This window comes from Oncorhynchus tshawytscha, linkage group LG10 (assembly GCF_018296145.1).
Source record: "Oncorhynchus tshawytscha isolate Ot180627B linkage group LG10, Otsh_v2.0, whole genome shotgun sequence".
NCBI classification, from domain to species: domain Eukaryota; kingdom Metazoa; phylum Chordata; class Actinopteri; order Salmoniformes; family Salmonidae; genus Oncorhynchus; species Oncorhynchus tshawytscha.
Genome location: NC_056438.1, coordinates 8,144,539 through 8,156,383, shown reverse-complemented (window position 1 = coordinate 8,156,383; position 11,845 = coordinate 8,144,539). Strand labels below are relative to the sequence as shown.

Here is an 11,845-nt window from a genome sequence, read left to right as displayed (position 1 = left end):
GCACATAGCCTGTCGTCTCTTGAGAGCCAGGTCTCCCTACGGCGGCCTTTCTCAATAGCAAGGCTATGCTCACTGAGTCTGTACGTAGTCAAAGCTTTCCTTAAGTTTGGGTCAGTCACAGTGGTCAGGTATTCTGCCACTGTGTACTCTCTGTGTAGGGCCAAATAGCATTCTAGTTTGCTCTGTTTTCTTGTTAATTCTTTCCAATGTGTCAAGTAAATATCTTTTTGTTTTCTCATGATTTGGTTGGGTGTAATTGTGTTGCTGTCCTGGAGCTCTGTGGGGTGTGTTTGTGTTTGTGAACAGAGCCCCAGGACCAGCTTGCTTAGGGGGCTCTTCTCCAGGTTCATCTCTCTGTAGGTGATAGCCTTGTTATGGAAGGTTTGGGAATCGCTTCCTTTTAGGTGGTTGTAGAATTTAACGGCTCTTTTCTGGATTTTGACAATTAGCGGGTATCGGCCTAATTCTGCTCTGCGTGCATTATTTGGTGTTCTACAGAGGATATTTTTGCAGAATTCTGCATGCAGAGTCTCAATTCTGTGTTTGTCCCTTTTTGTGAATTCTTGGTTGGTGAGTGGACTCCAGACTTCACAACCTTAAAGGGCAATGGGCTCGATAACTGATTCAAATATTTTTTGCCAGATCCTAATTGGTATGGCAAATTTTATGTTCCTTTTGATGGCATAGAAGGCCCTTCTTGCCTTGTCTCTCAGATCGTTCACAGCTTTGTGGAAGTTACCTGTGGCTCTAATGTTTAGGCCAAGGTGTGTATAGTTCCTCTCAAAAATTTTAGAAAAGGCTGTTGCGCAGCAACTCACTGCCTTCCTGAAGACAAACAATGTATACGAAATGCTTCAGTCTGGTTTTAGACCCCATCATAGCACTGAGACAGCACTGGTGAAGGTGGTAAATGACCTTTTAATGGCATCAGACCGAGGCTCTGCATCTGTCCTCGTGCTCCTAGACCTTAGTGCTGCTTTTGATACCATCGATCACCACATTCTTTTGGAGAGATTGGAAACCCAAATTGGTCTACACGGACAAGTTCTGGCCTGGTTTAGATCTTATCTGTCGGAAAGATATCAGTTTGTCTCTGTGAATGGTTTGTCCTCTGACAAATCAACTGTAAATTTCAGTGTTCCTCAAGGTTCCGTTTTAGGACCACTATTGTTTTCACTATATATTTTACCTCTTGGGGATGTCATTCGAAAACATAATGTTAACTTTCATTGCTATGCGGATGACACACAGCTGTACATTTTAATGAAACATGGTGAAGCCCCAAAATTTCCCTCGCTGGAAGCCTGTGTTTCAGACATAAGGAAGTGGATGGCTGCAAACTTTCTACTTTTAAACTCGGACAAAACAGAGATGCTTGTTCTAGGTCCCAAGAAACAAAGAGATCTTCTATTGAATCTGACAATTAATCTTCATGGTTGTACAGTCGTCTCAAATAAAACTGTGAAGGACCTCTGTGTTACTCTGGACCCTGATCTCTCTTTTGAAGAACATATCAAGACCATTTCAAGGACAGCTTTTTTCCATCTACGTAACATTGCAAAAATCAGAAACTTTCTGTCCAAAAATGATACAGAAAAATTAATCCATGCTTTTGTCACTTCTAGGTTAGACTACTGCAATGCTCTACTTTCCGGCTACCCGGATAAAGCACTAAATAAACTTCAGTTAGTGCTAAATACGGCTGCTAGAATCCTGACTAGAACCAAAAAATTTGATCATATTACTCCAGTGCTAGCCTCTCTACACTGGCTTCCTGTCAAAGCAAGGGCTGATTTCAAGGTTTTACTGCTAACCTACAAAGCATTACATGGGCTTGCTCCTACCTATCTCTCTGATTTGGTCCTGCCGTACATACCTACACGTACACTATGGTCACAAGACGCAGGCCTCCTAATTGTCCCTAGAATTTCTAGGCAAACAGCTGGAGGCAGGGCTTTCTCCTATAGAGCTCCATTTTTATGGAACGGTCTGCCTACCCATGTCAGAGACGCAAACTCGGTCTCAACCTTTACGTCTTTACTGAAGACTCATCTCTTCAGTGGGTCATATGATTGAGTGTAGTCTGGCCCAGGAGTGGGAAGGTGAACGGAAAGGCTCTGGAGCAACGAACCGCCCTTGCTGTCTCTGCCTGGCCGGTTCCCCTCTTTCCACTGGGATTCTCTGCCTCTAACCCTATTACAGGGGCTGAGTCACTGGCTTACTGGGGCTCTCTCATACCGTCCCTGGGAGGGGTGCGTCACCTGAGTGGGTTGAGTCACTGATGTGATCATCCTGTCTGGGTTGGCGCCCCCCCCTTGGGTTGTGCCATAGCGGAGATCTTTGTGGGCTATACTCAGCCTTGTCTCAGGACGGTAAGTTGGTGGTTGAAGATATCCCTCTAGTGGTGTGGGGGCTGTGCTTTGGCAAAGTGGGTAGGGTTATATCCTTCCTGTTTGGCCCTGTCCGGGGGTGTCCTCGGATGGGGCCACAGTGTCTCCTGACCACTCCTGTCTCAGCCTCCAGTATTTATGCTGCAGTAGTTTATGTGTCGGGGGGCTAGGGTCAGTTTGTTATATCTGGAGTACTTCTCCAGTCTTATCCGGAGTCCTGTGTGAATTTAAGTATGCTCTCTCTAATTCTCTCTCCCTCTCCCTCCCCCTCCCGGACTTGAGCTGTGGGACCATGCCTCAGGGTTACCTGGCATGATGACTCCTTGCTGTCCCCAGTCCACCTGGCCGTGCTGCTGCTCCAGTTTCAACTGTTCTGCCTTATTATTATTGGACCATGCTGGTCATTTATGAACATTTGAACATCTTGGCCATGTTCTGTTATAATCTCCACCCGGCACAGCCAGAAGAGGACTGGCCACCCCACATAGCCTGGTTCCTCTCTAGGTTTCTTCCTAGGTTTTGGCGTTTCAGGGAGTTTTTCCTAGCCACCGTGCTTCTACACCTGCATTGCTTGCTGTTTGGGGTTTTAGGCTGGGTTTCTGTACAGCACTTTGAGATATCAGCTGATGTACGAAGGGCTATATGAATACATTTGATTTGATTTGATTTATCGTTTTTTGTGTGCTTTAGAGCAACGGTGTATTGATGGAATTTGTATTTGTGGTCCTGGCGACTGGACCATTTTTGGAACACCATTATTTTGGACTTACTGAGATTTACTGTCAGGGCCTGTGACTGACATAATCTGTACAGAAGATCTAGGTGCTGCTGTAGGCCCTCCTTGGTTGGTGACAGAAGCACCAGATCATTAGTAAACAGTAGACATTTGACTTAAAATTCTAGTAGAGTGAAGCCGGGTGCTGCAGACTGTTCTTTTGCCAATTTAAACCACACACTTGTTGTTTGTGTACATGGATTTTAGAATGTCGTAAGTTTTTCCCCCAACACCACTTTCCATCAGTTTGTATAGCAGATACAATGCCAAATTGAGTCTAAGGTTTTTTTTAAATCAACAAAGCATGAGAAGACTTTGCTTTTGTTTTGGTTTGTTTGGTTCTCAATTAGGGTGTGCAGGGTGAATATGTGGTCTATCGTACGATAATTTGGTAAAAAGACTATTTGACATTTGCTCAGTACATTGTTTTCACTGAGGAAATGTACGAGTCTGCTGTTAATGATAATGCAGGGGATTTCCCCAAGGTTGCTGTTGACGCATATTCCACGGTAATTATTGGGGTCAAATTTGTCTCCATTTTTGTGGATTGGGGTGATCAGTCCTTGGTTCCAAATATTGGGGAAGATGCCAGAGCTAAGGATGATGTTAAAGAGTTTTAGTATAGCCAATTGGAATTTGTTGTCTGTATATTTTATAATTTCATTGAAGATACCATCAACACCACAGGCCTTTTTGGGTTGGAGGGTTTTTATTTTGTCCTGTAGTTCATTCAAGGTAATTGGAGAATCCAGTGGGTTCTGGTAGTCTTTAATAGTTGATTCTAAGATTTGTAATTGATCATGTCTATGTTTTTGCTCTTTATTCTTTGTTATAGAGCCAAAAAGATTAGAGAAGTGGTTTATCCATACATCTCCATTTTGGATAGATAATTCTTTGTGTTGTTGTTTGTTTAGTGTTTTCCAGTTTTCCCAGAAGTGGTTAGAGTCTATGGATTCTTCAATTACACTGAGCTGATTTCTGAAGTGCTGTTCCTTCTTTTTCCGTAGTGTATTTCTGTATTGTTTTAGTGATTCACCATAGTGAAGGCGTAGACTCAGGTTTTCCGGGTCTCTACGTTTTTGGTTGGACAGGTTTCTCAATTTCTTTCTTAGATTTTTGCATTCTTCATCAAACCAAAAGTCATTGTTGTGCATTTTCTTCAGTTTTCTATTTGAGATGTTTAGATTTGATAGGGGAGCTGAGAGTTCAAATATACTGTTAAGTTTTTCTACTGCCAAGTTTACACCTTCACTATTACAGTGGAACATTTTGTCCAGGAAGTTGTCTAAAAGGGATTGAATTTGTTGTTGCCTCATTATATTTTGGTAGGTTTCCTAACTACATTCATTCCATCTATAGAATGTATTGGCTTTGATGCCTCATGATTGAGTATTGCTCTGTTCAGGTAGACTGTGATTTTGCTGTGGTCTGATAGGGGTGTCAGTGGGTATGTACATAGTCAAGCATACCATTGACTATGTACATACCCAGCGTGCGACAGAGCTGCAGGAGTTGTGACCCGTTTTTGTTGGTTATGTTGTCATAGTTGTGCCTAGGGGGGCATATGGGGGAGGGAATGCTGTCACCTCCAGGCAGGTGTTTGTCCCCCTGTGTGCTGAGGGTGTCGGGTTCTTGTCCGGTTCTGGCATTTAGGTTGCCACAGACTAGTACATGTCCCTGGGCCTGGAAATGATTGATATCCCCCTCCAGGATGGAGAAGCTGTGTTCATTCAAGTATGGGGATTCTAGGGGGGGGATATAGGTAGCACACAGGAGGAAGTGTATCTCTGTTGAGATCATTTCCTAATTAATTTCTAGCCAAATGTAAAATGTTCCTGTTTTGATTAATTTAATGGAGTGAGTTAGGTCTGCTCTATACCAAATTAGCATACCCTCTGAGTCTCTTCCCTGTTTCACACCTGGTAGTTTGGTGGATGGGACTACCAGCTCTCTGTAACCTAGAGGACAACCAGTGGGTCCGTCTCTCTCTCTCTCTCTCTGTCTCTGTCTCTGTCTCTCTCTGTCTCTCTCTGTCTCTCTCTGTCTCTCTCTGTCTCTCTGTCTGTGTGTGTGTTAACTTCTGACATACCTCCCTACTAATGATCCAGCAGTTTCAGAGAGAGAGAGATAAGTTTACCATCTGTTACGTAAAGGTAGATGTGTGTACCCAGACAGAGAGGAGCTTCTCTGGGAACCAAGTTATTGACCCACCACTTGTTGATATGGGATTTATACTTGTCATATAATAAAAAATATTTAGTTTATTTCATGTCTGTAAGATATTCATATTAGCCATAATTGATATATGGTTCCTTCAATTTAATTCCATTAATTTCCTTTAGGTCAAAGGTAAACCCCAGAGGACACACGCACGCACACGCACATGCACACACTCGCACACACACACACACACACACACACACACACACACACACACACACACACACACACACACACACACACACACACACACACACACACACACACACACACACACACACACATACACACATACACGCGTGAACTTCAGCCCTGGTCAAACAGGTTAGGCCACATTTAAGGGGCGGGGCTGATAAGGGGGCAGGGCTGGTAAAGGGGCGGGGCTGGTAAGTGGGTGGGGCTGGTAAGTGGGCGGGGAGGTAAAGAAGAACAGTATGCAGCACACACACTCAGACGTCCATAAACCTGAACAGAGAGGTGAGAGAAAGACAGAGAAGAAGAGAAAGACAGAGAGAGGGAGACCAACTTACCAACAGCTGAAAAATCAACAGCTGAAAAACCAACAGCTGAAAAACCAACAGCTGAACAACCAACTTACCAACAACAGAACAACCAATTTACCAACAACAGAACAACCAACTTACCAACAACAGAACAACCAACTTACCAACAACAGAACAACCAACTTACCAGCAACAGAACAACCAACTTACCAACAACAGAACAACCAACTTACCAACAACAGAACAACCAACTTACCAACAACAGAACAACCAACTTACCAACAACAGAACAACTTAACTTGCAGGTAATCTAATTCCACAATTTGAGTTACAGAATTTTAAAAATTAGCAATCAAAATGATTTTTTAAAGACCTTTTTACATCAGCCAATGTTACAAAGCGCTGTACAGAAACCCAGCCTAAAACCCCAAAACAGCAAGCGATGCAGATGTAGAAGCACGGTGGCTAGGACAATTACCGTACGACAGACCACGTATTCACCCTGCACACCCTAATTAACAAACAAACAAACCAAAACAAAGGCAAAGTCTTCTCATGCTCTGTTGACTCAATTTGGAATGAGGGTCTGCTAAACAAATTGATGGAAAGTGGTGTTGGGGGAAAAACATACAACATTATAAAATCCATGTAAACAAACAACAAGTGTGATGTTAAAATAGGCAAAAAACACATTTCTTTCCACAGGGCCGTGGGGTGAGACAGGGATGCAGCTTAAGCCCCACCCTCTTCAACATATATATCAACGAATTGGTGAGGGCACTAGAACAGTCTGTAGCACCTGGGCTCACCCTACTAGAATCTGAAGTCAAATGTCTACTGTTTGCTGATGATCTGGTTGTTCTGTCACCAACCAAGGAGGGCCTACAGCAGCACCTAGATCTTCTGCACAGATTCTGCCAGACCTGGGCCCTGACAGTAAATCTCAGCAAGACAAAAATAATGGTGTTCTAGAAAAGGTCCAGTCGCCAGGACCACAAAAACAAATTCCATCTAGACATCTGGCTAAAAATACTTGAATCAGTCATAGAACCCATTGCCCTTTATGGTTGTGAGGTCTGGGGTCCGCTCACCAACAAAGAATTCACAAAATGGGACAAACACCAAATTGAGACTGCATGCATAATTCTACAAAAAGATCCTTTGTGTACATCGTAGAACACCAAATAATGCACGCAGAGCAGAATTAGGCCGATACCCACTAATTATCAATATCCAGAAAAGAGACATTAAATTCTACAACCACCTAAAAGGAAGCGATTCCCAAACCTTCAACAATATAACAAAGCCATCACCTACAGAGAGATGAACCTGGAGAAGAGTCCCCTAAGCAAGCTGGTCCTGGGGCTCTGTTCACAAACACAAACACACCCCACAGAGCCCCAGGACAGCAGCACAATTAGACCCAACCAAATCATGAGAAAACAAAAAGATCATTACTTGACAGATTGGAAAGAAGTAACAAAAAAGCAGACCAACTAGAATGCTATTTGGCCCTAAACAGAGAGGACACAGTGGCAGAATATCTGACCACTGTGACTGACCCAAAATTAAGGAAAACTTTGACTATGTACAGACTCAGTGAGCATTGCCTTGCTATTGAGAAAGGCCGCCGTAGGCAGACCTGGCTCTCAAGAGAACACAGGCTATGTGCACACTGCCCACAAAATGAGGTGGAAACTGAGCTGCACTTCCTAACCTCTTGCCAAATGTATGACCATATTAGAGAGACATATTTCCCTCAGATTACACAGACACACAAAGAATTCAAAAACAAATCCAATTTTGATAAACTCCCATATCTACTGGGTGAAATATCACAGTGTGCCATCACAGCAGCAGGATGTGTGACCTGTTGCCACAAGAAAAGGGCAACCAGTGAAGAACAAACACCATTGTAAATACAATCCATATTTATGCTTATTTATTTTCCATTTTGTACTTAAACTATTTGCACATTGTTACAACACTGTATATAGACATAATATGACATTTGTAATATCTTTATTATTTTGGAACTTCTGTGAGTGTAATGTTTACTGTTTATTTATATTGTTTATTTCACTTTTGTTTATTACCTATTTCACTTGCTTTGGCAATGTAAACATATGTTTCCATGTCAATAAAACCCCTTGAATTGAAATGAAATAGAATTTGAGAGAGAGAGAGAGAGAGAGAGAGAGACAGAGAGAGAGAGGGAGAGAGAGAGAGAGAGAGAGAGAGAGAGACAGAGAGAGAGAGAGAGAGAGAGAGAGAGAGAGAGAGAGAGAGAGAGAGAGAGAGAGAGAGAGAGAGACAGAGAGAGAGAGAGAGAGAGAGAGAGAGAGAGAGAGAGAGAGAGAGAGAGAGAGAGAGAGAGAGAGAGACAGAGAGAGAGAGAGAGAGAGAGAGAGAGAGAGAGAGAGAGAGAGAGAGAGAGAGAGAGAGAGAGAGAGAGAGAGAGAGAGAGAGAGAGAGAGAGAGAGAGAGAGAGAGAGAGAGAGAGAGAGAGATGTTATTTCCTATTACATAAGATAAAAACATGATTGGTTATGATTGAGTATAGCACAGGTAAAGCTATTTTTCAAAATATTGATTATGGTGAAATATGATCATTGATTTTTAACGTAGACATTCAGTCGTTGTGCTAATGCTTTTCAGTTAGTAATGCTAGTCAGCTATTAATGCTAGATAGTTAGTAATACTAGTCAGTTAGTAATGCTACTCACTTAGTAATGCTTGTTATTAATGTGAGTCAGTTAGTAATGCTAGTCAGCTATTAATGCTAGTTAGTTAGTAATACTAGTTAGTTAGTAATGCTACTCACTTAGTAATGCTACTCACTTAGTAATGCTTGTTATTAATGTGAGTCAGTTAGTAATACTAGTCAGTTAGTAATTCTAGTTAGTTAGTAATGCTAGTTAGTTAGTAATGCTAGTTAGTTAGTAATGCTAGTCACTTAGTAATGCTAGTTAGTAATGCTAGTCAGTTAGTAATACTAGTCAGTTAGTAATGCTACTTAGTTAGTGATGCTACTTAGTTAGTAATGCTACTTAGTAATGCTAGTTAGTTAGTAATTCTACTTAGTTAGTAATGCTAGTCTGTTAGTAATACTAGTCAGTTAGTAATGCTTCTTAGTTAGTAATGCTAGTCAGCTAGTAATTATAGTTAGTGATGCTAGTTAGTTAGTAATTCTACTTAGTAATGCTAGTTATTTAGTAATGCTAGTTAGTTAGTAATCCTACTTAGTAATGCTAGTTAGTTAGTAATGCTAGTTAGTTATTAATCCTACTTAGTAATGCTAGTTAGTTAGTAATGCTACTTAGTTAGTAATGCTAGGTTAGTTCGTAATTCTACTTAGTCAGTAATGCTAGTTCATTAGTAATGCTAGTTCGTTAGTAATGCTAGTCAGTTAGTAATGCTAGATAGTTAGTAATGCTCATCAGTTAGTAATGCTAGGCAGTTAGAAAATGCTAGTCAGTTAGTAATGCTAGTTAGTTAGTAATGCTAGTTAGTATTGTCTCATGAAAGTACCTCTAACTTCCTTCATACTGCACGCAGAGGCATGGAAATGTTATCAACGAGTTCCTCTTGACTATATAGAAGTAAAATAAGAATCTGTCGGTCAGGTTAACAAGTTCATCTGACTATAGGGAAGTAGTGTGAGAATCTGTCAGTCAGGTTAACAAGTTCATCTGACTATAGGGAAGTAGAGTACAAATCTGTCAGTAAGGATAACAAGTTCATCTGACTATAGGGAAGGTGAAAAATATAGAGATGGTAGAGAAGATAAGTAAGCAGGAGGTTAAATATGTGTGAGAAAGGTGTGTATGTATGTGTGTGTGTGTGTGTGTGTGTGTGTGTGTGTGTGTGTGTGTGTGTGTGTGTGTGTGTGTGTGTGTGTGTGTGTGTGTGTGTGTGTGTGTGTGTGTGTGTGTGTGTGTGTGTGTGTGTGTGTGTGTGTGTGTGTGTGTGTGTGTGTGTGTGTGTGTGTGTGTGTGTGTGTGTGTGTGTGAGTGTGTGTGTGTGTGTGCATTCTCTGTGCATGCTGTAAAACGGCATGTAGGTGTGATCTCTTTGATTTTACAGTATGGTATTATATTGGGGTATGTATCTATTTATCTAGGAGGAGGAGGAGCGTTTGACAAACAGGCCGTCCTGTAAGCCTACCTGGCGACCTCTTCACTGAGATGCGAAGACGGTTCTCGAAGTCGGGGGTAAAGACCCCAAAAACCTCTGAACCCCAGGGTTAGATATGATTTATTTGACCAAATATGTGTTTTAATTCATGTTTTAAGAGTTATCCTCTGAGATCCAATGCAGGCAATCTTGTTGTATAATTGTTTTTTACACAAATACATTTAATTCCAGGAGTGCCTATCCCGATGTCTGCTGAACGACCCCAAACTTCCTCTGTAGCCTCCTCGCTTCCCACCCCAAGCCTTGCTGCAGCGCTAGCCCGGCGAAGGTTCACCCTGAGTGGGGCAGCTGACAGCCAGAACCAAGGACTGACGGTCTACTGCAGGTGTGTTAAACTGGGTTTTGCCTGATCCATCAACACGTCACATGCAGAGTGGAGCCCTTTACACATAAACACTAACACACTTCACTCACACACACTCTCTCTCTCTCTCTCTCTCCCCCTTCCTCTCTCTCTTCACCCTCCTCTATCCTCCCTTCTTTCCCTCCCTCTCCCTCTCTCTCTTCCTAACACTACCCCCCCCAATCCCAGAATGCCATTCTCTCGTAGCTTCCTGTCTGAAGACCAGTTCCAGTGTTCCATCTGTCTGGATATCTTCATAAACCCCGCCTCCACTCCATGTGGACACTCCTTCTGCATGGCCTGCATTGGTAGGTAGTTGTACTTCAAATCAAATCAAATGTTATTTGTCACATGCACCAAATACAACTGACAGTGAAATGCACAATGCAGGTTTAAGAAGAGAAAAAAAAGTGTTAAGAAAGTATTTACTAAATAAACAATGCAGCATAAAAAAAATGCAGCATAAACCCGCCAGCTGTTATTGACAAATAGACACAGACCACTACCCCTTGTCTTATAAGGCAGCTGTTCTGTCTTGACGATGCAGCGTAAACCCACCAGCTGTTATTGACAAATAGACACAGACCACTACCCCTTGTCTTACCGGAGGCAGCTGTTCTGTCTTGACGATGCAGCGTAAACCCACCAGCTGTTATTGACAAATAGACACAGACCACTACCCCTTGTCTTACCGGAGGCAGCTGTTCTGTCTTGACGATGCAGCGTAAACCCGCCAGCTGTTATTAACAAATAGACACAGACCACTACCCCTTGTCTTACCGGAGGCAGTTGTTCTGTCTTGACGATGCAGCATAAACCCGCCAGCTGTTATTAACAAATAGACACAGACCACTACCCCTTGTCTTACCGGAGGCAGTTGTTCTGTCTTGACGATGCAGCGTAAACCCACCAGCTGTTATTGACAAATAGACACAGACCACTACCCCTTGTCTTACCGGAGGCAGTTGTTCTGTCTTGACGATGCAGCGTAAACCCACCAGCTGTTATTGACAAATAGACACAGACCACTACCCCTTGTCTTACCGGAGGCAGCTGTTATTGACAAATAGACACAGACCACTACCCCTTGTCTTACCGGAGGCAGCTGTTCTGTCTTGACGATGCAGCATAAACCCGCCAGCTGTTATTGACAAATAGACACAGACCACTACCCCTTGTCTTACCGGAGGCAGCTGTTCTGTCTTGACGATGCAGCATAAACCCGCCAGCTGTTATTAACAAATAGACACAGACCACTACCCCTTGTCTTACCGGAGGCAGTTGTTCTGTCTTGACGATGCAGCATAAACCCGCCAGCTGTTATTAACAAATAGACACAGACCACTACCCCTTGTCTTACCGGAGGCAGTTGTTCTGTCTTGACGATGCAGCGTAAACCCACCAGCTGTTATTGACA

At 42.6% G+C, this 11,845-nt stretch overlaps 2 protein-coding genes across 5 annotated transcripts in view; one reads left to right on the top strand and one right to left on the bottom strand.

Moving 5' to 3' along the window:
- LOC112259691 (gastrula zinc finger protein XlCGF57.1) overlaps positions 1-11,845 on the bottom strand; it is a 1,127,091-nt gene that overhangs the window by 302,718 nt on the left and 812,528 nt on the right. The gene's annotated exons all lie outside the window — the stretch shown is intronic.
- The window catches only part of LOC112237955 (E3 ubiquitin-protein ligase TRIM39), a 39,990-nt gene continuing 34,276 nt past the window's right edge, over positions 6,132-11,845 (top strand). For 2 of the 4 annotated variants that reach the window (XR_006084428.1, XM_042329407.1), the window contains exons 1-4: positions 6,132-6,193; positions 10,012-10,133; positions 10,257-10,410; positions 10,618-10,736. Coding sequence is in view for 3 of the 4 variants with exons in the window: in XM_042329407.1 (XP_042185341.1) it covers positions 10,076-10,133; positions 10,257-10,410; positions 10,618-10,736 (331 nt within the window). In the remaining variant the exon portion in view is untranslated. Of the gene's footprint in view, positions 6,194-6,622; positions 6,660-10,011; positions 10,134-10,240; positions 10,411-10,617; positions 10,737-11,845 lie in introns of those variants that run through there. The other 2 variants (XM_042329408.1, XM_042329409.1) reach the window with 2 other exon arrangements.